Source organism: Camelus dromedarius, chromosome 9, assembly GCF_036321535.1.
Source record: "Camelus dromedarius isolate mCamDro1 chromosome 9, mCamDro1.pat, whole genome shotgun sequence".
Classification (NCBI taxonomy): Eukaryota; Metazoa; Chordata; class Mammalia; order Artiodactyla; family Camelidae; genus Camelus; species Camelus dromedarius.
In genome coordinates this window covers 75,768,012-75,791,129 of record NC_087444.1, presented here as the reverse complement: position 1 = coordinate 75,791,129, position 23,118 = coordinate 75,768,012, and the positions used below count along the sequence as shown (strand labels likewise).

General features: G+C 43.1%; 2 protein-coding genes across 2 annotated transcripts in view; both read right to left on the bottom strand.

Moving 5' to 3' along the window:
* The window catches only part of LOC105092010 (zinc finger protein 268), a 42,059-nt gene that overhangs the window by 16,824 nt on the left and 2,117 nt on the right, over positions 1-23,118 (bottom strand). The window contains exons 2-6 of the mRNA XM_064490023.1: positions 22,178-22,341; positions 19,002-19,128; positions 18,629-18,724; positions 13,615-15,310; positions 13,383-13,530 (exon numbers count right to left, since the gene is read on the bottom strand). Coding sequence (XP_064346093.1) covers positions 13,383-13,530; positions 13,615-15,310; positions 18,629-18,724; positions 19,002-19,128; positions 22,178-22,192 — 2,082 coding nt within the window. The 5' untranslated portion in view covers positions 22,193-22,341. The remainder of the gene's footprint in view (positions 1-13,382; positions 13,531-13,614; positions 15,311-18,628; positions 18,725-19,001; positions 19,129-22,177; positions 22,342-23,118) is intronic.
* LOC105092008 (zinc finger protein 350) lies at positions 29-6,638 on the bottom strand. Its single transcript, XM_031457179.2, has 5 exons — positions 6,548-6,638; positions 3,710-3,901; positions 2,583-2,709; positions 1,186-1,278; positions 29-559 (listed from the first exon to the last, which is right to left on the bottom strand). Exons 2-5 carry the CDS (start codon positions 3,722-3,724, stop codon positions 543-545), a joined length of 252 nt encoding a protein of 83 aa, XP_031313039.1. The 5' UTR covers positions 3,725-3,901; positions 6,548-6,638; the 3' UTR covers positions 29-542.

The window sequence follows — 23,118 nt, the reverse complement described above, 5'->3', positions numbered from 1 at the left end:
CTCCCTTTCCATATTAATTACTGTAAGTTTGTTTTCTATGTCTGTGAGTCCGTTGATTAATTTCTTGACTCTCTTCTGTTAGACTGAAAGCTCATGATCAGTCTGTATGCTTTTTTTTGACTGTCCTTACTCCGGCATATACCAGGCTATCAAACAATGTAAGGAATGAATCAAAGAAACAATTACATGTGTGGAACACAGCGGGGAGAATTTAGGAAATAAAATGGAAATCCATATCTTGGTGAGCAAGACCATATCACATCATAGAAGTCATGGAAACAAGAACTTTAATTGAAAGGTAACATGGTTAGCTGGGGCTAAATGTCATCAGAATACAACAGGAAGAAAAATGAGAATTTTAAGGATGTGAATACAATGGTAATGTCTACAACAAAAGAGAAGAAAGTTCAAAATCAGCAAATACACCAAGGAATTAATTTGAAGCAGGAAAAAGTTATGATTATGGGTTTCCCGGGAGGGAAGATGATCCGAGGCCCCGACAGTCACCAGGAACTCAGGAGAGCTGCCACAAGATGAGTCACTTATGCAGAAGCCACACCTATGGGGGATCACACTGGGGAGATGTCAGTTCAGGTGGCTTCTCCAGTGAACCAGTGAAGGAGCTTATTAGCTTATTCGAATGAAGAAAACCTTGAAGGTTAGGAGGTCATTTGAGAAAATAGAAAAGAAAACCTTTGGAGAAGGTATCTCAGTGTGGGGATACGGCGCAGTGAAGACCAGTGTCTTTGGGGCACAGCATCCAAGAGGGGGTGGATGTCAGGAGGGAAAGCAACATTACCACTGGAGGGGAAGGTACAGGCATCAGAGGACAGGGAGGAATTCAGTTTTGTCTTTGGAGAGAGGCCTCGGCAGGTGCAATTTCATAGCAAGGGAGGGGAGAGTACACAGAAGGGAGGGATTGAGGACCCTGGGAAAAGAAAACTGTGCAAACAAGAAATCAGGAGGTGGGTAAAATAAAGAAGAAACAGATCCCAGAAGAGATAGTGTTGTCTCTCAGAAGGGACATAGTTCTCTCTAAATGACAAAGAAAAAGAGGTGTGACATCCAGAGAGATGCACGGAGGAGGGGCGGAGAGAGCCCCAAACCCCGTCACAGTGGCGACTCCTCCCTGACCAGCTGGAATGTCATTTCCACGGCCTGCCCCCCTGCTGGCCTCACACTCACCTGAACTGGCTCGGCAGTGGACTTCGTCTTCCATCATCCATGGTCGTACTTGGTCCAACTTGGAAAGTACACCTGGGGCGCTGGCTTGATAACCTGTGCATGGAGAATGATACAAGATTTAGACCCACTGAACTGGGCCTGGGGTCTGTGAAGAGCACAGAATGTCACACTTGAGGACGTGACAGAAGAAAACACACCCCTCTAGGTGTCTCCTCCACTGTCAGTGCTGCTTCACTTCCCACACCAGACATGTCACTTTTCACCACATCAAGAAATTCCTCGACACCAAGAGACACTGGCTGGGTGTCCTACAATTTAACTCAACTCTGACTCTATCTGCCTGGTGATGGCGTCAGATAACACAGGTTAGGGGGTCACTCCCGCAAGACCACCCCTCTGCCCCTTCATTCCTGGCACCCATTGTAAATTCAGGTTGCTTCCTGAGTTTCTGATTGACTGTGAGTAGATCAATGGTTCCCAAGACTCCCTTCTTGGTCACTAGAGTGGCAGACAGAACTCAGAAACAGAGTTTCCTTACTAGGTCCCTGGTGTATTATAAAAGGATGCAACTCAGGAACAGCCAGGTGGGAGATACACAGTACAAGGTGTGTCGGAAGGGACAGAGCTTCTGTGCTCTTTCTTTTTAATTTTTTGTTTTTTCTTTAGGCTTTTTTGGTGGGGTGAGGAATGGGGTAATTAGGTTTATTTATTTGTTTAATGGAGGTACTGGGGATTGAACCCAGGACCTCATGCATGCTGAGCATGCGCTCTACCACTGAGCTGTACCCTCCCCACCTCTGTGCTCTTTCTGAGCGCACCCTTCTCCGGGCACCTCCAGGTGTCCATCAGCCCGAAAGCTCTCCTTCTGGGGTCCTTCTAATGAAGCATGTGCTACTGATTACATCATTAGCCTTTGGTGATTGGTTTAATCTCCAGCCCGCCTGCCCTCCCCAGAGGTGAGTGGGAATGGGACCGAAAGATCCAACCCTCTAATTGTGGTTGATTCCCCTGGCAACCAGCCCCCAAATGCAGGTTATGGGGTGGCTTTCCAGAAATCACCTCAATAATGTAAACTCAGATCTGGTTCAAAGGATCTTGCTTTATGAGTAACAAAAGACACCCACTTCTCCTTTACCCTCTTATAACTTATTTTAGGAGCTCTGTGCCAGAATTGGGGGTAAAGACCAAATAAGCATATTTCTTGATATAAATCATAATATTGCACATAGCTACAAAGTAAAGCCTTTTCTCTCAGGAGAAGGGAGACTATGCCCACTTTCTCAGTCTCGAGGGGACTGAGAAAATCTACCAAGTCAGACACTCCAGAGCTCTCAGACGCTGAGAAAGGAAAGGCCACTGACTGGGGCCCCTCCGAGTGACCCAGGGAGCGTCCTCACCCACGGACACCAGGTGGCTGTAGTTCTCCAGCATCACGTCCCGGTACAGGGCCTTCTGGGCAGGAACCAGGAGCTGCCACTCCTCCCACGTGAAGTCCACGGCCACATCACCAAATGTCAGGGATTCCTACAACAACAGTGGTGTTTAATGAAGTGATGTCCTTTTGACGAGATGGAAGAAATGTTCAAGTTTTTCTTCTCATTTCTACTTTAAAGGTGGGATCTATATATCTAGGGGTTTATTTGTTTTCTTGCTTTGTTTTTTTTAATCTTTTTTTTAACTGAAGTATAGCTGATTTACAATATTGTGTTAATTTCAGGTGGCCAGCATAGTGATTCAGTTTTATATATAATATATTTATTTCAGATTCTTATATATACATAATATATATATTCTTTTTCAGATTCTTTTCCATTATAGGTTATTACAAGATGCTGAATATAAGTAAGACTCTGTTGTTTATCTTGTATTTTTAATGCAAATGGAAGAAGAAAGCATAATAAAATATTAGGATCAAACTAATTGTAATTGTGTATTCAGTCAACCATCCATTTACCGTTAGACCTTTCTATAACGCGTAGAAGTTAAATCTTGTTAACCTAGAAACACTACACTCATGTATACAGGACAGACGTACATGCTGATGGCATCAGGATGACTGAGCATTTATAGCCAACCAATCAAAATCTTTTGTGAAAAGACTCAAGATGCCAGAATTACAAGAAACTACATGTTTAATAAGCCTGTTTAAGGTGTATGAAGAAACTTATTTTCTGGTATGTGTACTTTGTTGTGATCTGTCTTCAAATATATCCTTAAGTCAGTTGTGTAATTAACAAAAATAAAGGCAACATAAGAAAAAGTGGATTAAGAATTTGGCTTTGAACATGGAAGCCAAGAGAGAGTCAAAATGCAGAGCCCGAGAAAACAGTCCCCACAGAAGTGCTCTCACTTCAGACACCAGCGGCAGGCTCAGGGGTCCCTTGGCTCACCCTCACTTCAGAAGAGCAGGCTACAAACTCCAGGGTCCCAAACACCCTCAGACACAATAATTAGCTAGAATGCCTCAGACAACTAACAAATCCACTAGGGAACAAAGGGAAGAAGAAAACAAACCACAAGTCACCTGGGCCTGGATCATTTTCTTCCGTTCTCCGAAAATACCTGGCAATGGGCAGGCTCTGTCCTTGTGTCTTCTGGATCTGCTCTGAATTTCTGTTTTGAAACGTCTTCAGTCAAGCGTGTCCTCCGAAATGCTGATACTAAATCCTGTAACTTCCTCCTTCAACTGATGCTTTTGCTCCTGGGGAGGCAGGACCTGTGGGTTGAGGAGAAAATTCAAGCTGCAGGTACATTTCCTCTGGGCCCAGATGCTACCGCTGCTCCTGAAACTCACCTGAACCCAATGCCCACAGCATCACTAAGTGTCCCTTACCTTGGTGTCCCAGAAGATTTTATACCTCCGGCCAAAAAGCCTAAGACTCTGACCGCGGTGGGGGTGTTCCTTTACTCCGTGAAGCTGAAGTGGGGTGGCTGTCAAAGGACATGGGGTAACTGAGACCCATCCCAGCAGCCTCGGGAGTAGGAGAACCTCAGGCAGCTCAGTCACACAAAGGGACCATCTGGAAGGAGGGGAGCTGGGCGCTGTTTTCCTTTAAACCCTATGCGCTCAGGTACCTCTTTAAACGTTTGTGTATGCCCTGCAGGTACACACACTTCAGTTTGAAAACCAATGTACTGGGCAAACCAGAGGCGTTGTCTTCTAAGCAATAATGATAATATCTTAGGGAGTTTTAAAGACATCCTTTAAAAGTACACAATATTGTACACAATAAATTGGAAAATGGTAAAGGAAGCTGAGGTGCTCTCAGACCCCTGTATTTTCAAAGAAGGATGTAAAAGTACTAATTCACGTGAACATTTGCCAAGAAACGTTCCATGCTGTAAGTAACATCTAGAGTCATGATGAAAACTAACAGTTGTCTTTACATAATTTCCATCCTAAAGGAAAGCGGAAACGTAACAAGAAGAAATTCATCCAGGGAAGAGGGTATAGATCAGCGGTTGAGGGCATGCTTAGCATGCAGGAGGGTCCTGGGTTCAACCTCCAGTAACTCCATTAAAAAACAAAAAATAATTTAAAAACAAAAAAAGACTGACATTAAAAAAAAGATTATAATTACACTAACACACAATTAAAAATAGGCACAACTAAATAAAATATGATTAGGAGAGATTAATTTTTTCATATAATAAAACTATGAAGAAGAGCCTCTGACAACTTGGTATTTACCTTTGGGTGCGAGGAGGTAATACAATCGGATAGAGGCTCACAGAATACCACTGAGGGGCTAGTAAGGTTCTGTTTCTCGACCCGGGTAATGACCATTTTATATATATAAATTAATTTTATACTGATTAACTTATAGATCTTTTCAATTAACAAACAAATGGAAGAATTCAACAATACAAAAGCCTGTTCTTTAAAACAGACTAACAAGACATACACATTTGTAGTGAAAGAGACAGAGACTTGCTGCCAATAAAGAACGTAAAGGATTAATGGGAGACATAACTTAGATAAAATAGACAATTTTTTAGTCTTGAAAGAGCACTATGAACATTTTTATGTTATTAAATTTAAAATCCTGGATGAACTCATAATTTTATGATCCTATCCTTCTGGAAACATGTTTACTTAAGGAAATGTAGCAGGTTAATTTTCGAGTAGACAACAGGACCCAGATGTCCACTACCACCCTACTTACTTTCCTACTTTGTATTGAAGAGTAGAAGCAATGTATTGAAATAAGAATGAATTATAAACAATAGAAACTGAACAGAAAAGGTTATACTCAGATAATATCATCATCGACGTGGAAAAAGAGACTCAAGGAATTACTTATTAAAAAAACAAAATGTTCCCCCAGAAAACCCCCAAGCAAAATTTCACATATATGGCTGGCTAGACCAGAACCATATACCTAAGCTCATTTCATACTAATGCGATCCCTAGCAATGGGAACTGGAACCGCCATGATTAACTGAGACCAACCAATATTGGGATATGGGTCGCCCTGCCAGAAGGATGGATACTAAACAAAATGGAGATTGTTAGCAAAGAAGTGTGAATGCACGTCAGGCAAACAAGCAACAGTGTCCGTTGCTATATAGTAAGTGGTGAAGGCAAGCGTTGGCAAACGTTTTCTGCAAAGCGACAGATATTATACATTCCTACTTGGAGGGTTAAGATGTGTCACAAGGACTCAATCCTGCCTTTGCAGGATGAAAGCAGCCATAGACGACGTATAACAGATGGGCATGGCTGGAGTAGTCCCTCGGTCTGCAGTTACTCAACTCCTGAATAAAAGGCTAAAAAAATAGGAGGTGTCACACTACTCCCCTGGGCTGTAACGCCTTCCTTCCCAGCGGCCGAGGCTGGAACCTGGACCCAACCACCAGCCAGGGGTCCTGGGTGTCCAAAGCTTCAGCCCTCACAAGCCTTTCTGTACCACAGACGCTGAGTACAACACTTCCTTATTGACCCAAAGAGGCCTGGACCAGACATCCCATATGGTAACTGTCCATTCCATCCCTAACATCACTGAGCCCCATATTAATTCCTGAACCTGAACCTATGATGACCGAAAATACCACCTACAAGCTTTACAAAGTGATGCGCAAAGACCCTGCCAGTCGAGACACGCCCGATGATCTCTACAAATTCTTAATCGTTTTAACGACTCGCCCTTCCAAGGTACCCCAACCACAGAGAGACGAGTCACAGACTCTCCCCTGGTTCCCTTCAAAAGCCTCCACCTGGGCGCTCCGGCACCAGACCCCCGATAATTCCCCAGGTCCACAGGGCACCAATTTCACCTTGTGGACGTCACGTCACCCTGTGAGACAAACCTCCCCGGGGACAAAACACACAAAACTTCAAGGAACAAACGCACACACTGACCTGACGTTCTCCAGCCTGTAAGCAGCGCCTAAACAGAACACTTTCGCGAACTGTTTCTACTTCTGGACCCGTCGCCTGGATTTTTCGTCTACCTACGGCGGCCGACGAGGGCCTGAAGCATTTGAAGAAACGCGGAGACCCCATTTCCGGCGTTTCTTTGAGCGGCAATATGTCCGCACCCAGGTCGCCGCGGCCTGGGGGCGGCCATGTTGGAACACCTGACGTACAGAAAGCAAAGAGGGCGGTCTGGGCGCCGGGAGCCAGCGATGGCCGGGCAGGTGAGAAGCCCCTGAAGTTATCTCATTCCCTGGCACTTCGACTGTTGAGAAAACTAGCAGATTCTCAGAGACTCGAGATTTGCGAGGCAAATATGGAGCTACCTAAACCGCTTTCTGCGGACTGGGCAGAAAAGTAATATTGCGCGGCCTTTATATTACTCTATTTTTTTTAAAAGAGTGGGAGGGGGCGGGTTTGGAAAGCGACGGAGTCCAGGTGTCCGTATAGCAGCAGAGAATGAACTCCTGAAAAGAAAAGGCAATAAATACAACCGGTAAAGGGACATCCCAGAAAGCTTCGGAGGAAATTTTCTTGCAGGAAGAGGCTTTTACAGAGAGAATAAGATTTCAAGACACTGGCACCCTATGAGGCGACCGTCCACCATCACGTTCAAGAGGAAAAGAGCGGCTGGGAGGAGGCCGAGTTCTGATTCGGATTGGAGCCTCGGGAAAAGGTCACTAAAAATGAGGACAGTCAAGGTCTGGAGCCAATGAGAAATGCACACCTAGGATTGAGTCCAAAAATATTTAAATTCCATGGGGTTAATTTTTTCAACAAACGATGCTGGGATAACGGTATACCTATTTGCAGAAAATAGAGACCTTTAACCATGCACAAAGATTAACTCAACATACATCACAGACCTAAACATAAGAGGTAAAAGTATCAAACTTAGAGAAGCAAACGGGAGGCAATCTCCACGAATGTAAGTTAGCCAGAGAGTTCTGAGATAAGACAGTAAAGGATGAGCCATAAAAGGAAAAATAATACATTGGACTTAATTAATATTAAAAACTTTTGTAGTTCTAAGCACAACTTTAAGAAAGTAATGTGTAGAACCAGAGACTGGGAGAAAATATTTACGCATTTGACATCTGATAAAGGACTTGGGATTCAGAACATACAAAGAATTCTCAAAATTCAATAATAACAAAACAACCATCCAGTTACTTTTGGGAGTTACGAAAATTTCTAAATACTGGACCGTGGTGAAGGTGGCACAACTCTATAAACTTGCTAAATGTCATTGAGTTGCACACTTACAACTGGTAAATGTTACATGTAAATTATAACCATGAAGCTGTTAAAATGAATTGTTTTTCTGTACTACAAAATTTATAGGGTATGAATTTTTAGAAGACATCAAGGATAATTGCAAAATTACAAACCACCTAGGATTAAAAGTAAACGGAGATGTCTAGGACATACAAGAAAAATGGTACAACAAACTTGGAGTGAGAATGTAAGAATTTGGATGAGAGCATCATAATATAAACTGAACAGAATTGACTATTTTATGTTTTTCGAGTATACCTACTCTAACGCATACTATTTATGTGACTCAAGTTACCATCCGACCAGTTCACCCATGAGATTATTACAGCCACTTATTTTTAATTATAATAGATATACAAAAACATTGTATAATATGGAACTATGTTTATAATGAGAAATTTAGTGATAAAATTAGATTACACTTTTTTTTTACACTTTTATTGAGATATACTTGGCATAGATTAAACCTATTTTAAATAAACGTTTTATTTGGGGGAAATTTTAGATTTACACAAAAGTCACAAGGTACTACAGAGAGTGTACTTATACCTTCATTCAACGTGCTTTCATGTGCATATTTTATGGTACATTTGTCAAACTGAGAAATCAACATTGGTGTAACACTCAACTAAATCACAGATTCTATTTGAATTTCACAGGTTTTTCCACTACTGTCCTTTTCTATCCCGGGATTCAACCCAGGGTACAATACTGCATTTAGACATCATGTTTCCTTGAATTTCTCTGTTCCGTGACCATTCTTCAGTCTTCTCTTTTTCATGTACTCAATTATTTGGAGGCGTCCTCATCAGGTATTTTGTATACTGTCCATCTTTTAGGTTGGTCTAAGTTTTCCTCATTAAACAGAGGTCATGCATTTTGGAAAAAGACACCTCAGAATTGAAGTCCCTTTCTAATAACATCATATCTAGGGGTACAGAATATGAAAATGACAATGCTGATCTCCTGGTAAAGGGAATTTTTGCTAGGTTTCTCCACTGAAAATAGCAAAATGGTTTCTGACGAGAAAGAACCATCACATCAACAGATTTCAAGGCTTATAAACGCTTAGTAGTAATGGTGGAAGGCTAAACACACAAATCAATGGAACAGAACAGAAATCCCAGAAAAGACCCACATAAATCAATATACTCAACTGTTTAACAGAGGTACAAAGGTTACTGGAGAAAGATAGACTTTTCAGCAAATGATGTTGGAACACTTAAGAGATCAGAGGCAAAAAAAAAAAAAAAAAGGATTTTTTTAAGAAAAAAAAAAAAAAGAATCTCAACACATTCATAAGTCATATATCTGATAAAGGACTGGCCTTTCACCCAGAACACAGAAAGAATTCTTAAAAGTCAACAATAAGAAAACCCCGTTTTAAAAATTGGTAAAGACGTTGAACAGACAAAATCAAAGATAACAGACGGCAAACAAGCATTTGAAGAGATGGTCTACATCATTTATTAGAGAACTGCAAATTAAAACAGCGGTGTAATACGAGTACCCATCTATTAGACTTGCTGAAATCCAAAAAAAGCTGAAAATATGAGAAACTGGTGATAAAGTGGAGTAACAGGAACTTTTATTTGCCAGAGACAATGCAAAAACAAACAAACAAACAAACCAGCCATGTTAGAAGACAGGCAGATTCTTGAATATATGTTTATACAGATAATCCCAATTTTTAGAAAAGTAGCCTGAAAAATGTTTTTAATGAAATGGTTCTCACTGAGGAGCAGAACTTAGGAAAATGGTTGTTTTCACTTGTGTCAAAGAAACCTGAAAGGAAATATCCAAGAATAAACGTCACGGATGTTTAAGATGAACAAAAAATCCTACCTTTATTTGTATACACACCACTTCACCACAGTGAGTTACTCTGCCTTTTGTGAGGGTCACGAGAAGAGTGAGTGTAGGAGAAAGAATTTTAATCAGAAACTTGAGAAAGGACTGAGATGTGAAAGCCTTAATAGAAATGTTTCCAGCATCCAAAGTTGACCCTCAAAACACCCACTAGCCTGGGGCTGAGTCTCAAAACTTCCAGACTCCTGTGCTCTCAAACACAGACAAACCCTGCACTCTGCCAACACTAACCTCACATTCAACCTGAAATTTACCACACAAGCTCTTGCCCACTGCTAATTCCTCCCCCAGTCCCAGTCTTCTCCATGTCATGAGCCTGATAAATGTCACTAATCTTGGTGAGAAGCAGTGCTGGTTGGCTTCACCTCTTCCGTCCAGTTTTTAAGTACCCAGTCTTACACAGTTAACATACAGACCCTGGAGGGGAGGGTATAGCTCAGTGGTAGAGCACATGCAAGGTCCTGGGTTCAATCCCCAGTACCTCCATAAAAATAAATATAAACCTAATTACCTCCCCCCAAAACAAAAACAGGAACCACACAAACACGTAAATCCTAAGCTCTGACCATCGAACCTTCTTCAGTTGTTCATCTCTTCACACTCAAGCTTCAACCAAAGGCTCCACACTTAACGCCCAGATTCCCCAGTGACTGAACCCAAAGAAAATCCCAAATACGGACATTCACACACATTCCCACTTCACCGATCCCACAGGCCCCTCACTGGGAAATCCTCACCCAGAATCAGGCTCACCTGATCTTAAGCCTCTGAAGACTCTTCTGGCAGCTGCCAAACGTTGAACCCCTTCGGAAACCACTTCCGACCCCAGCGCCCTCTCCCCGCAGTACCTCCTTGGCGTCTGGCCAGGGCTCTGGGTCAGTTTCCAAGTCTGCGTTCTGGCCTCCTAAGGGTTCCATGAGGTCACGTGACACCGTGACCTCATAGAGGTTCTGGCCTTTCCAATTGGAGTGGCCCTGACAAACAGGCTCTTACAACTCTGCTCGATGGGAAGAAATGGAAATATCTTCCAGGCACCCCAATACCTTCCTCTCTTTGCAGATGGTCACAGGCACAGAGCAAACTTCTTCTCAGAGGCGGGTACCCATCCAGGGCCAACGTGGTGTGGGACGCATTCTAGTCATCAGTTTGGGAAAAACCGGCACGTTGATGGTGCCCTTGGGCCATTAGGCCGGAACACCTCAGGTATGGCCAAGTTTGCATGCAGTCTGATATTCTTGCGGCTGAGAGGACCCCCCAGAGAGCTTCTGGCTGGATCTTGGGTTGAATTTACTCAAGGTCTGTATTGGAAAATATCTACAGTTCAGTCTTGCTCCCGTGTCTCTCCTTGACTTTCACACTACTGCCACACACACCCTTTTGATGCTTCTGGTCACCAAATGTGTGGGTTTTCCCACATCAAACAATTCATGGTATCAGCTGGGTCCTACAATTTAACTCAAATCTACAGGGAGACGGTGAGGGGCCTGCAGGTATAGCTCATTGATGGAGCACATGCTTAGCATGCACGAGGTCCTGGGTTCAGCCCCCAGTCCCTCCATCAAATAAATAAACAAACAAACAAACAAACAAACCTAATTACCTTTCCTCCGCCCCCCAAAAAACCCAAATAAAAACAAAAATATATTTTAAAAAAATCTACCTGGAGACAGTGTCATATCCCACAGCTTAAGGGTTTAGTCCCACAAACTGCTCCCACCCCACTTCAGATTCCAATCACAAATGGCAGGTCCCAGAGTTGCCTACCGTTTGTCTGACTTGGCTCCAAATTGGAGGTTCCCATGAGCCCCTCACTGGGTTCAATTAATTTGCCAGAGGGGCTCACAGAATGCAGGAAAACACTGACTTGTGTTTACCAGTTTATTAAAGGATATGACAAAGGACAGAGATGAACGGTCAGGTGCAGAGACACCTAGAGGTGTGGGAGTGTCCCCAGCCCAGGAGCTTCTGTCCCCGTATTGCTCTCCCCGCGCTTGAATGTGTTCACCTAGCTGGAAGCGCTCCAAAGCCCCTTCGACTGGGATTTTAGATATGCTTGCTCGTTCACACAAGCATGATTAATTAGTATCTCCACTTCTAGCCCCTCGTCCCTGTATGGAGGATGGGGAGAGGGACTGAAAATTCCAACCTTCTAATCATGGCTTGGTCTTTCAGGTGACCAGCCCCGATCCAGAAGCCCACCCAGAGTCCCCTCACTAGAATAAGAGATGCTCCTAGTGCTCTTATGACTTAGGAATTTACAAGTTTCAGGAGCTCTGTGCCAGGAACCAGGAGCACAGACTAATATATACACTTTCTATTATTTCACAAGGTCAAATAGTCAATCTCAAAAGGGTACATGTCGAACGATTCTACTTTTCTAATATTCTATAAATGACAAAATTGTCCACACAAAGAGCTCTGTGATGCCAATGGCTAGGGTCAGGTTACGGTGTGACCATGAAAGGGCAGCATGAGGGAGTTTGTGTTGACAGAGTATCCCGAATTTTTACTGTCGTGTTGGTTACAGGAACTCACGTAAGTGCCGGTTAACAGCACTGCAACAATTTCACTTTCCTCTATTTGATGAGCTGTGGTTGTGCAAGGTTTTACCTTTGGGAGTAGTGGGCTGAAGGGCATTTAGGAAATCTCTGGAATATTTCAGTTTTTGTGATTCCACACTTACTTCAAAATTAAAAGTTATAAACACATCACATTTCTATTAATTCTATAAACCACCTGATGTGACTTATAAATTTAGTTAAATGCATCCAAATATGATGAGTTATACTCACGAAATGAATATATTGTTTCATTCTGAAGTACTTTAAATATTCTGAAATAAACTTGAAACCAAAAAAATTACGAAAGTTAATAAAATAATGCAACAGGCTTTGAACACCCCTATGTTGTATATATTAAAATCTAATCCATGAGGAGTATGTCTGCCAGTATTTAAAATTTGTAAGATCAATGACAAGGCAGCTAGAAATATGGTGGAAGGGGTCCTGTCCCCAGTTGCTTGTGAGGTGGATTACCTCGAGTTGAGATTTGTGACAGAACGCTCTCATTCATCATTTCCCCAAGGCCTCTTTCCTTCACTGAGTTGTCTGATATTTTGTTAAAGTCCACCATATTGAATGTGTTTGTAAGTTACTTTTGTTTGGATTTCCTGGCAACGAATGAGGCAAAATATGTTACTGCAAACCCTGCCAGAGTTATCACCCGAGGAAGGTATTTTGCTACAGTTAACTGACGCCTGTTGAGGTCTCACTTCTGGGCAAAGGCATTCCCACGATTATATTTCTGCCAATTAGAAATACTCATTCATTCATGATCTATGATGATCACGTACAAAAGGGTCTATTCCCACCGAAGGCTTTCCTAAGTCTTTCACATTCACAGGCTTTAGCTTAGAATACACTTTTTAGACATAAGAATGTCCTAAAAATACTTTCAAGGCCGACTGTATCTGAGTCATATTGTAAATTCTCTCATCAACATAAAATACGAGGTAACTGATCACTAAAGATAAATACCACATTTCTCTTCTCCACTGAATACTATTATCTTGAGGGTCTACAGCTGGCCACAGGCTTCCTGACTACCTGTGAGTCCTCTTATGTTTAACAAGGACTGACAGGTGGGCAAAAGCTTTCCCACATTCGCTGCATCCGTAGGGCCTCTCTCCTGTGTGTTTCCTATGATGAACGTTGAGCCCCGACTTTGTAGTGAAGGCTTTCCCACACGCACTGCACTCATATGGCTTCTCTCCTGTGTGAATCCTCTGATGGGTAATGAGGTCATTTTTGCGCAAAGAGAATTTCCCACATTCAGTGCATGCGAAGGAAGTCCTTCCCGTGTGGAACCTCTGATGCTGTATGAGGCATGTCTTCTTCCTAAAGGCTTTACCGCATGCGTCGCACTTGTATGGCTCCTCTCCAGTGTGAGTTTGCTGATGGATACCTAGGGTGCTCTTCATGGTGAAGCCCTTCCCACATTCGTTACATATATATGGTTTCTCTCCTGTATGAGTTCGCAGATGTGCAATCAGCATGCTTTTCCCAGTTAAGCCTTTGCCACATTCATTGCACACGTAGGGTCTCTCTCCAGTGTGAGTGCGCCGATGTACGTTGAGATGGCTCTTCTCCGTGAAGCCTTTCCCACACTCACTGCATATATAGGGTTTCTCTCCTGTGTGAGTTCGCTGGTGTCCGATCAGCCGGATCTTTGCCGGGAAGCCTTTTCCGCATTCGCTGCACACGTAGGGTTTCTCGCCCGTGTGGGTTCGCTGGTGCACAATCAGGCGGCTCTTCACGGTGAAGCCTTTCCCACAGTCACCGCACGCGTAGGGCTTCTCGGCCGTGTGCGTCCGCTGATGTACGATGAGGTCGCTCTTCATGGTGAAGCCTTTTCCGCATTCACTACACACATATGGCTTCTCTCCTGTGTGGGTCCGCTGGTGCCTGATGAGAGGGCTCTTCAAGGGGAAGCCTTTTCCACACTCGCTGCATGTATAGGGTTTCTCTCCACTGTGAGTTCGCTGATGGATGACAAGACAGTGCTTCATGGAAAAGCCTTTCCCACATTCACTGCACGTATACAGCTTCTCTTCTCTGTGGGTGTGCTGATGGGTGAGAAGACTGTTCTTCAAGGTGAAACTTTTCCCACATTCACTGCATTTAAAGGGTTTCTCACCTGTGTGCGTTCGATGATGTGCCGTAAGACGCCGCTTCTCAATGAAGCCCTTTCCACACTCGCTGCATATGTAAGGCTTCTCTCCCGTGTGCGTTTTCAGATGTGTGGTGAGACTGAACTTTGTGGAGAAGGCTTTCCCGCACAGATTGCACCCGTGGGGCTTCTCTCCTGTGTGAGTTCGCTGGTGATAAATGAGCCGGCACTTCTTGATGAAGGCTTTCCCACAGTCACTACAGGTGTAAGGTTTCTCTCCCACGTGAGTTTTCTGATGTACGCTGAACTGTGATTTCGTGAAGAAGGTCTTCTCACACTCAGTGCACTCATAATGCTTCGGTCCTGCATGCGTTCTCTGCTGTTCAGGGAGCCTGGACTCCCTGGAGAAGGCTATCCCACACAGGCTGCATCCGTGAGGTTTCTCTCCAGGATGTAGTCTCTGATGATCAAAGAGCTGAGACGTCTTGAGTGAGGCCCGCCCACATTCACTGCACATGTGAGCCTTCTCTGTGTTGTGAATTCTCTGTTGCTTAGTGGCCTGGGATGTATTGTCAGTGGGTTTGGCACTTATGGAAAATTTAGTTTCAGGACAAGACTGTTCATGGTTAGCATGGAGAAGGGATTTCCTGTCTCTATTAAACTCAGCAGAGTTCTTTAATTGACAGCTTCTGTTCTGGTTTTCAAAATTTGAATTTGATTTTAAAAGTGTTTCCCTTAGGTCAAACACATCATGATTTTGCTTTAGCAGTAAATGACTTTTGCTCTGATCAACAACATCTGCAGGCGTCTTAAGTTCACAGCCGAGTTCCCCACTCTTTTGAGTGCTTTGATTTTGCAAGTGAGGCTGTGGAGAGTCATCCATGTTCCTGATTTCTGGGAAAGAAGAGAACAATGAATCATTCCATGATCTCTCATAATCTCAGTATGGGGGGAGAAAAACTGTTTCCAAAAATGCCTTCATGTGAAGTTCTATTTAGTGACAATCCTATGCGTGCTGTAAGAAGAAAACTTGGTCTTCCTCCACGGTTCTGGGCACAGCGCCCCTAAAACCCTTATAATTTCCTAAGTGAGAGCAGTATCTGGTTAGTCACAAAAAGCCCTTTCAGTCACACCTGAGCTTATGCTAATGGGGTGACTCAGCACAGGATTCCTACGTAACTTCAGGATGGGGTTGGTCACCAGGGAGACTCAGTGATTAGAAGGTTGGAATTCTCAGCCCCATCCACTGACCTCTGGGAGAAAAGGGAGCTAGAGATTCAAGCTCTATAATACAACAAGGCCCTCCGATGAAGCCCAGGGAACTGTATTCAATACCTTGTAATGACCTATAATGAAAGAGAATATGAAAAGAACACATACATATTTATGATTGAATCACTACGCTGTACACCAGAAACTAGCGCAACATTATAAATTAATTATACCTCAATTAAACAAAAACTCTACAAAAACTCTTAAGCAACAATGCTGATCAACTTTTAGATTGGTGAACACATCCATGTACCAGGAGGGTGGTGCACCCCAGGACCATGGGGACAGAAGCTCCTGCATTCAGGAATCCTTCACACCTTGCCCTGTGTACCTCTTCATCTGGCTGTTCACCTGCATCTTTTATAACAGCCTTTATAATAAACTAGCAAACATAAGTAAATGTTTCTCCAAGTTCTGTGAGCCATCCTCGCAAATTAACTGAAAACAAAAAGGGGGTCACGGGATCCACTGATTGATAGCCAGTTGGTCAGAAGCAGAGATAACAATCTGGACTTGCAATTGACATGTGACCTGTGGATAATCTTGTGGGACTAAATTCTTATTAACTTGTAGGATCTGACACTATTTCCAGGTAGTGTCAGAAATGCATTAAATCTATAGGACACCAGGTTTAATTCTCGGCAGGGACAAGTGAAGCAATGGAAAAAGAAGGCAGCTGAAGTGTGTGAATCGTGGTTAAAGGAGCAGTGGATGTGCAAGAGGTGGAGGAAATCAGGATACAGTTAAAGAAAAGACAAGGGTCACTGATGGGCTCAATGGGAGAAGCAGGTAAGAGGTTAATGAAAGGACTCAAGGATTACGCCAAGAATTATGTGGTTTCAGCCACTGGGTAGGTGGAATGCCTCTGAATAAATGAGGAATATTACTGAGGTCCAGAGTGAGAGGAAAAATCTAGTGTGCATCGTGAAACAAAGTTTAAGATGATTATGACATATCTGAGTACAAACATGAAGAAACTGGTTTAATATATAAATCTTTAAAAAAAAAAAAAAAAAAAGAAAAAAAAAGGTCTTCTCCTGGATAAAGAAGCTGTGGTATATACACACAATGGAATACTACTCAGCCATAAGAAAGAATAAGATAAAGCCGTTTGCAGCAACATGGATGGACCTGGAGATCATCCTATTAAGTGAAGTAAGTTAAATACAGAAAGAAGAATACAATATGATGTCACTTATATGTGGAATCTAAAAAAAGGACACAAATGAACTTATTTACAAAACAGAAACAGACTCACAGACAAAGAAAACAAACTTATGGTTACAAAGGGAGAAAAGGGGTGAGGAGGGATAAATCGGGAACTGGGGATTTGTAGATACACACTACTATACATAAAATAGATAAACAACAAGGACCTACTGTACAGCACAGAGAACTATATTCAATATCTTGTAATAACCTATAATGGAAAAGAATCTGAAAAAGAATATATATGTATATGTATAACTGAATCACTTTGCCACACACAACATTCTAAAAGAACTATACTTCAATTTTTAAAACTAAATAATTAAAAATTAATTTTTAAAAATTAATGCACATCCTCTATTCAAAACTCCTGTCTTCTCAACTTAATTGGAATAGACTCAAGCCCTTGCAAGCCCTGGACAGGCAGTATGTGACCTACACACCAAAACCTCCAGCTCCTCCCCTGCTCCCCTTAACTCCAGGCATCTTCCTTCTTGCTCACTCCCTTCTACCCACAGAAGCTTCTCAGAAGCTCCTCAAACACATTCCGGATTCAGGTCTTTCAGCTTCCCACGGTCTCACATTTGAACAACTCCTTGGCCAAGAAAAGCTTACTCACATCCCTCATCATGTGCTCAAAAGCACCTTATCAGAGAGCCATTCCCGCTACTAAAAGCGCAGTTCCAAGCCCCACCACCCACTATTCCATTAGCTGCTTTAATTGTCCTAGTTAATCAAATGCAACCGTAGAGACGTTTTACAGGAGAGCTCGGCATGCAAGATACAGTCAAGGGAACGGCAGGGAGACAGAATTTGAAACGTGTGGTACTGAAAGAGAACCTAAATTTTAAAAAGGATGGAGGGAAGAAGATTCCTTTCTCACACACAAAATGGGAAGTCACGGGCCAGCTGCTGTGAAGAAGAGTGAAACACTTAGAAAGAAATCGTACATTAGACAATATCAAGGGAGAAGTCAGCTGGGGAGTCTCTTGCAGAGGACAGAAAGAGCTTAATTCATGGGAAGGGAAGAAACTTAAGTTACGAGAACTGAGAAGAAAATGGGAATGAAGGCATGGAGAACCTGGGAAGGGGGTGGGGACCAAAGAACCACATAAATGCACAGCGAAAACCAGGTTATCCGGGCACACAGCATCCACGGTGGGGCTGGATGTTACGGACAAATCCATTACTTCCTAACAGTTCAGAGCGAAGGTATAGCAGTAAGAAAAGAGTGATGAACTCAAAGTTCTCTCTTTCCAGAGAAGCCAGGAAAGGGGAATTTCATAGCAAGAGAGGTGGGGACACAAGCAGAGACCCTGTGACGGTGGACAAAGACGAGGAAGATGTGAAAATCCTGGGAAGACCATAACTACACAAACGAGCAAAGACAAGATGCACATAAAATAAACAGGATGAGAGTGGGAGGGGATAGCTCAGTGGTAGAGCGCATGCTTTGCATGCACAAGGTCCTGAGTTCAATCCCCTGTACCCCCATTAAAAAATATATGAATAAACTTAACTATCTCCTGCCTCCCCCACCAAAATAAGTAAAATAAAATAAACAGGATCAGATCTCAGAAGAGAACAAGGAATATATGGTTCTCTAGATTTCTACAAAGAGCTCTCACCTGGGAAGAGAGGTACGTGGTGGGGTTTTTCGTGTTTCCTCAGAGACTGTCACGGCTCTGACGCCTTCTCTGCTGACCAGAGCATGACTTCTCACCCACCTACCTGCATGGACTCGACCGTGGATTTCAGCTTCTATGGTCCACAATTCTTCCCCTCGTTCCAACCTGGAAAGCGTGTCTGGTTTGCTGGCTTGATACCCTGTTTGTGAAAAATGACAGAAGTCATAAGCCACATCGAACTGGGCTGGGCTGTGTCAGGAAGGGAGAGTTTTACGTTGGAAGGAAGAAACAGGTTTCACATCGGTACCATCAAGGCTCCCCTCTCAGGAGAGGGGATTTATACCGTTATCTGGGGCCAGAGAAGGATCTGAGAATCTACCATTTTAGAGTAATGCAGTTTAGTCTCAAGTGAAGCAGCTGAGAATGGAAGGGCCACTGACGGGCACCCTCCGAGTGACCCAGGGAGCGGTCCTCACCCACGGACACCAGGTGGCTGTAGTTCTCCAGCATCACATCCCGGTACAGGGCCTTCTGATCTGGGGCCAGGAGCTGCCACTCCTCCCATGTGAACTTCATAGCCACATCGTCATATGTCAGGGATTCCTGTCGTAACACAGTCATGGTGAGGGAACTTGGGTGATATGGAAAAAAATGTGAAGGAAATTATCCTGCTCACTTTTGCCATATAGGAACCCTGGTAAAATATTACGTTACGGGGTGGTCTTCTACTCACTCAACAAAAGGATGAAAATTCTAAGGGCTTTCTGAAATGTACCGTGAAATCCTCCAGCTAATATAAGAACAAACACCTGCAATCTCTCTATATGTGAGACTTGTAAAGGAAAAACCGTGTTCAGTCTCCTTCCCGTGTAGTGAAAAACGCAGTTCTTCCCTACTGTGTGCCTCCTCCCCGTTGAGTCTCCCTTACTGCCCACACAGAACACTTCACTTCTGACACTCTGGTTACCAAATGCATGGAGCTCTTTCCCCACAATGAGCAGTTCTCTGCCACACCAGCTGGGTGTCCTGTAATTTAGCTGAATTCCCACAGGTTAAGGGCTCGGTCCCATAAGACTGTCCACCCCCCGGGAGAGGAGGGTACAGCTCAGCGGTAGAGCGCATGCTTAGCGTGCACAAGGTCCTGGGTTCAATCCCCAGTACATCCATTAAAAATAAATAAATAAAAATAAACCTAATTGCCCCCTCCAAAAAGGACAATACAAATAAATAAATAAATATTTTTAAATAAATAAATAAATAAACCTGATTACCTCCCTTCCCAAAAAAACTTTTTAAAAATTTAAAGACTGTCCTGCCCCCACTCCAGACACCAATCACAAGTCCAGGTTGTCACCTGTGGTTCTGAGCAATCAGCTACAGATCGTAGGTTTCAACAACCCCCACTCCATCCACAGAACTCAGGGAAACACTTGCGCCTACCAACTTATTAACGACTATGATAAAGGATACAGATGAACATCCAGATGGGAGAGACGTGACGGGCAAGGTATGCGGGGAGGGGAGCGGAGCTTCCACGCCCTCTCCGGGCACCTCCACAAGTTCACTACCCGGAAGTTCTCTGAACCCTATACTTTGGGGATTTTATGGAGGCTTCATCACGTAGGCATGACTGATTGTTAATTCTATTTTCAGCCCTTCTCAAGAGACTAAGGGATGAGGCTAAAAATTCCAAGCTTCTCATCACGGCTTGGTCTTTCTGGGGGCCAGTCCTCATCCAGGAGCCCACTGAGTCACCTCATTGGAACAAAAGACACTCCTGTTCCCAGGAAATTCCAAGAGTTTCAGGAGCTCTGTGTCAGGATGAAGGAGAAAGACCACATAAACATTAGAACAAGAGGTGCTCCTGGTGCTCCTACCACTCAGGAAATTACAAGGATTTCAGGAGCTCTGTGCCAGCAACAGAGGGCAGAGGCTAATATATATTTTCCATTATCTCACAAGCATCTATTCACTAATGCCAAACTACATGCTACTCACAAGTAGAGGAATAATACAGATTCCTAAACGCACTGTTAGCAGCTGAGCCAACACTAAAGCCGGTAAGGAAGAGACTCCAGATGCTAGAATCACAAGACAGTACCTACTGAGTTCAGTGGTATACAGACTAAACGAAATAAGAGGAACTGTACAGGACATACATAAAGCACAGAAGATGATTAGATGACCCAACTTGTAAAGCGAACATGTATATGGACACAGACAAATGCGTATGTACGTTATGTGTCTCATTAGGCAGGATTAACACCACATTAAATAAAACGAAGAAGCAGCTGTAGGAAACAGGAAACAGGAAACATTTATGAGAAGGAAGGACAGTTAAGGACTGCAGTTAATGACACCACCATCATCACCTCTACGGAGAACCATCAAAGACCTTTGTGAACTTCAGACCCAGGTGCAATGAAACATTAACATCCCACGAGGAGCTGGTCGGCCTTACCCTCCTAGCTGACGCCTATGAGATGTGACATGATAAGAAACATATATTGAGTCTTCAGCCCCAGCTTCTAACACAAGAGCTCCTAAAACCTTTGGAATTTCCTAAGTGACAGAGTTAAGGGGGTGTCCTGTGTTACTCATAACAAGTCCATTTCAGCCACACCTGAGTTTATGCTGGCACGGTGAGTCTTGGTGGGCCCCCAGAGAGCTTCAGGATGGGGGCTGGTTGCCAGGGGAACCCACTTTGTGATTAGAGGGTTGGAACTTTCAGCCCCTCCCCAGCACTCCAAGAAGGGATGAGACCAAACCAACCAATGGCCGTTGAGTTAATCAACCACACACACCCAACAGGATCCCCCATAGAAAACCCTAAACTACAGGGCTCAGAGAGCTTCCAGGCTGGTGAACGCATCTAGGTGCTGGGAGGGTGACCCTCCTGGGGAGAGCATGGAAGGTCCTTGTCCCTTCCCTCATGCCTTGCCCTAAGTATCGTTTGCTTCTATGTGACTGGTCCCAAGTTGTATCCTTTATAATAAACCCGTATAGTAAGCCAAGTGTTTTCCTGAGTTATGTGAGCTGTGGCAGTAAAGTATCAAACCCGAGGAAGAGATTTGGGCAACCCTTGATCTGCAGCCAAGTCAGAAGTACGGGTACCCTAGGCACCCAACCCTTGGCATCGAAAGAGAGGGCTGTCCTGCGGGACTGAGGCAACTCCATGTAGCTACTGTCAGAACTGAATTAAACTACAGATACTCAGCTGGTCACCAGAGAGGTGAAGAACTGGCTGTCGGCGTGGAAAGACACACACATCTGGTGTCAGAAGTGCTGGGAGTAGACACAGATCACAGTCATGCCTACCTGTAACTTATCACAACCATATGTCAGATGTGAATTGACAGCTAGTGTAACCCACAGGGTCCTGCACACACATATGATATCCCAACACATGAGTCACATGAGTAGGATGAATCCCATGAATAATATAGTCCTGATCCTACTTTGCCCAGATTTCTCCAGATCCTGCTTGGATCAATTGAAACTTTTCAACTTAATTGCATGGATTTTTTAGAAGCAAAGCCATTGGAGAATAAAAGAATAAAAGAAACCAAGACACAACACTGTCAATCAACTATACTTCAGTTAAATAAATAAATATATACATAAGTAAATAGAAAAAGAAATCAAGAGTCACCTGGGCTTGGATCATTTTCTTCCAACTTTGGGAAATGGCTGCAAACCGGGAGACCTCCAAAATGGGGGAGTTGGAGATCTGCAGATGCTAACGATTATGTGTGGGATAAATGACAGGTTTCTACTGTACAGCACAGAAAACTATATTCCACATCTTCTAGTGACCTATAATGAAAAAGAATATGAAAAGGAATATATGTATGCATACATATGACTGAAACATTACTACTGTACAGCATAGGGAACTATATTCAATTTCTTTTAATAAGCTATAATGGAAAGAGATCTGAAATGTGTGTGTATATACACACACATACACTGAATTGGTTTGCTGTACACCTGAAACTAACATTGTCAATCAACAACACATCAATTAAAAAAAAAATCAGTAACAGAGTGTCCAGGGCCTGGATCACTTGTTTTTATAAATAAAGTTTTATGGGAACACAGCCAGACCCATTTGCTGACTACTGGCTCAGTTAGGCTGTTTGTACCCGACCACAGCAGGGTTGAGAAAATCTGGGTTTGGAAACATTACCCAAGGCAACACAGTTGGAAAATATAATCAAAGATGACTTTTACATGTAAGAAGAGGCAAATTATCTGTATTTGCCTCATATGTCTGTATATCTCTTTATCTATGGTGGCTGGTTACAAAATTTAAATAGAAAAATGCTATACAATTCTAAAGCACTTACAGGGCACGTGTCAGTGTTAAAGAACAGAACATTTCATGGGAATAATTAAACATTTAATTGAAAAAGGCCAATAAAACTATCACTGGTAACCTAAAAATCCATTCCTAAGAATTTCTGAAAGGGAAACATTGGCAAAAAAGTGACATTTGACTGCTCATCTATACTTTCTTCACTATATTTTTCATAAGAGCACAGATGTTTTTAAATCAGGGGAATGTCAGCATTCTACGTTTTCAGTAAAATT

What these genes read in the sequence shown, in the direction of transcription:
- LOC105092008 (XM_031457179.2), bottom strand. An exon ending in CAGCCACCTGGTGTCCGTGG is followed by an intron (nt 1,279 to 2,582) that starts GTGAGGACGCTC and finishes CTCCATGCACAG; the next exon opens with GTTATCAAGCCAGCGCCCCA.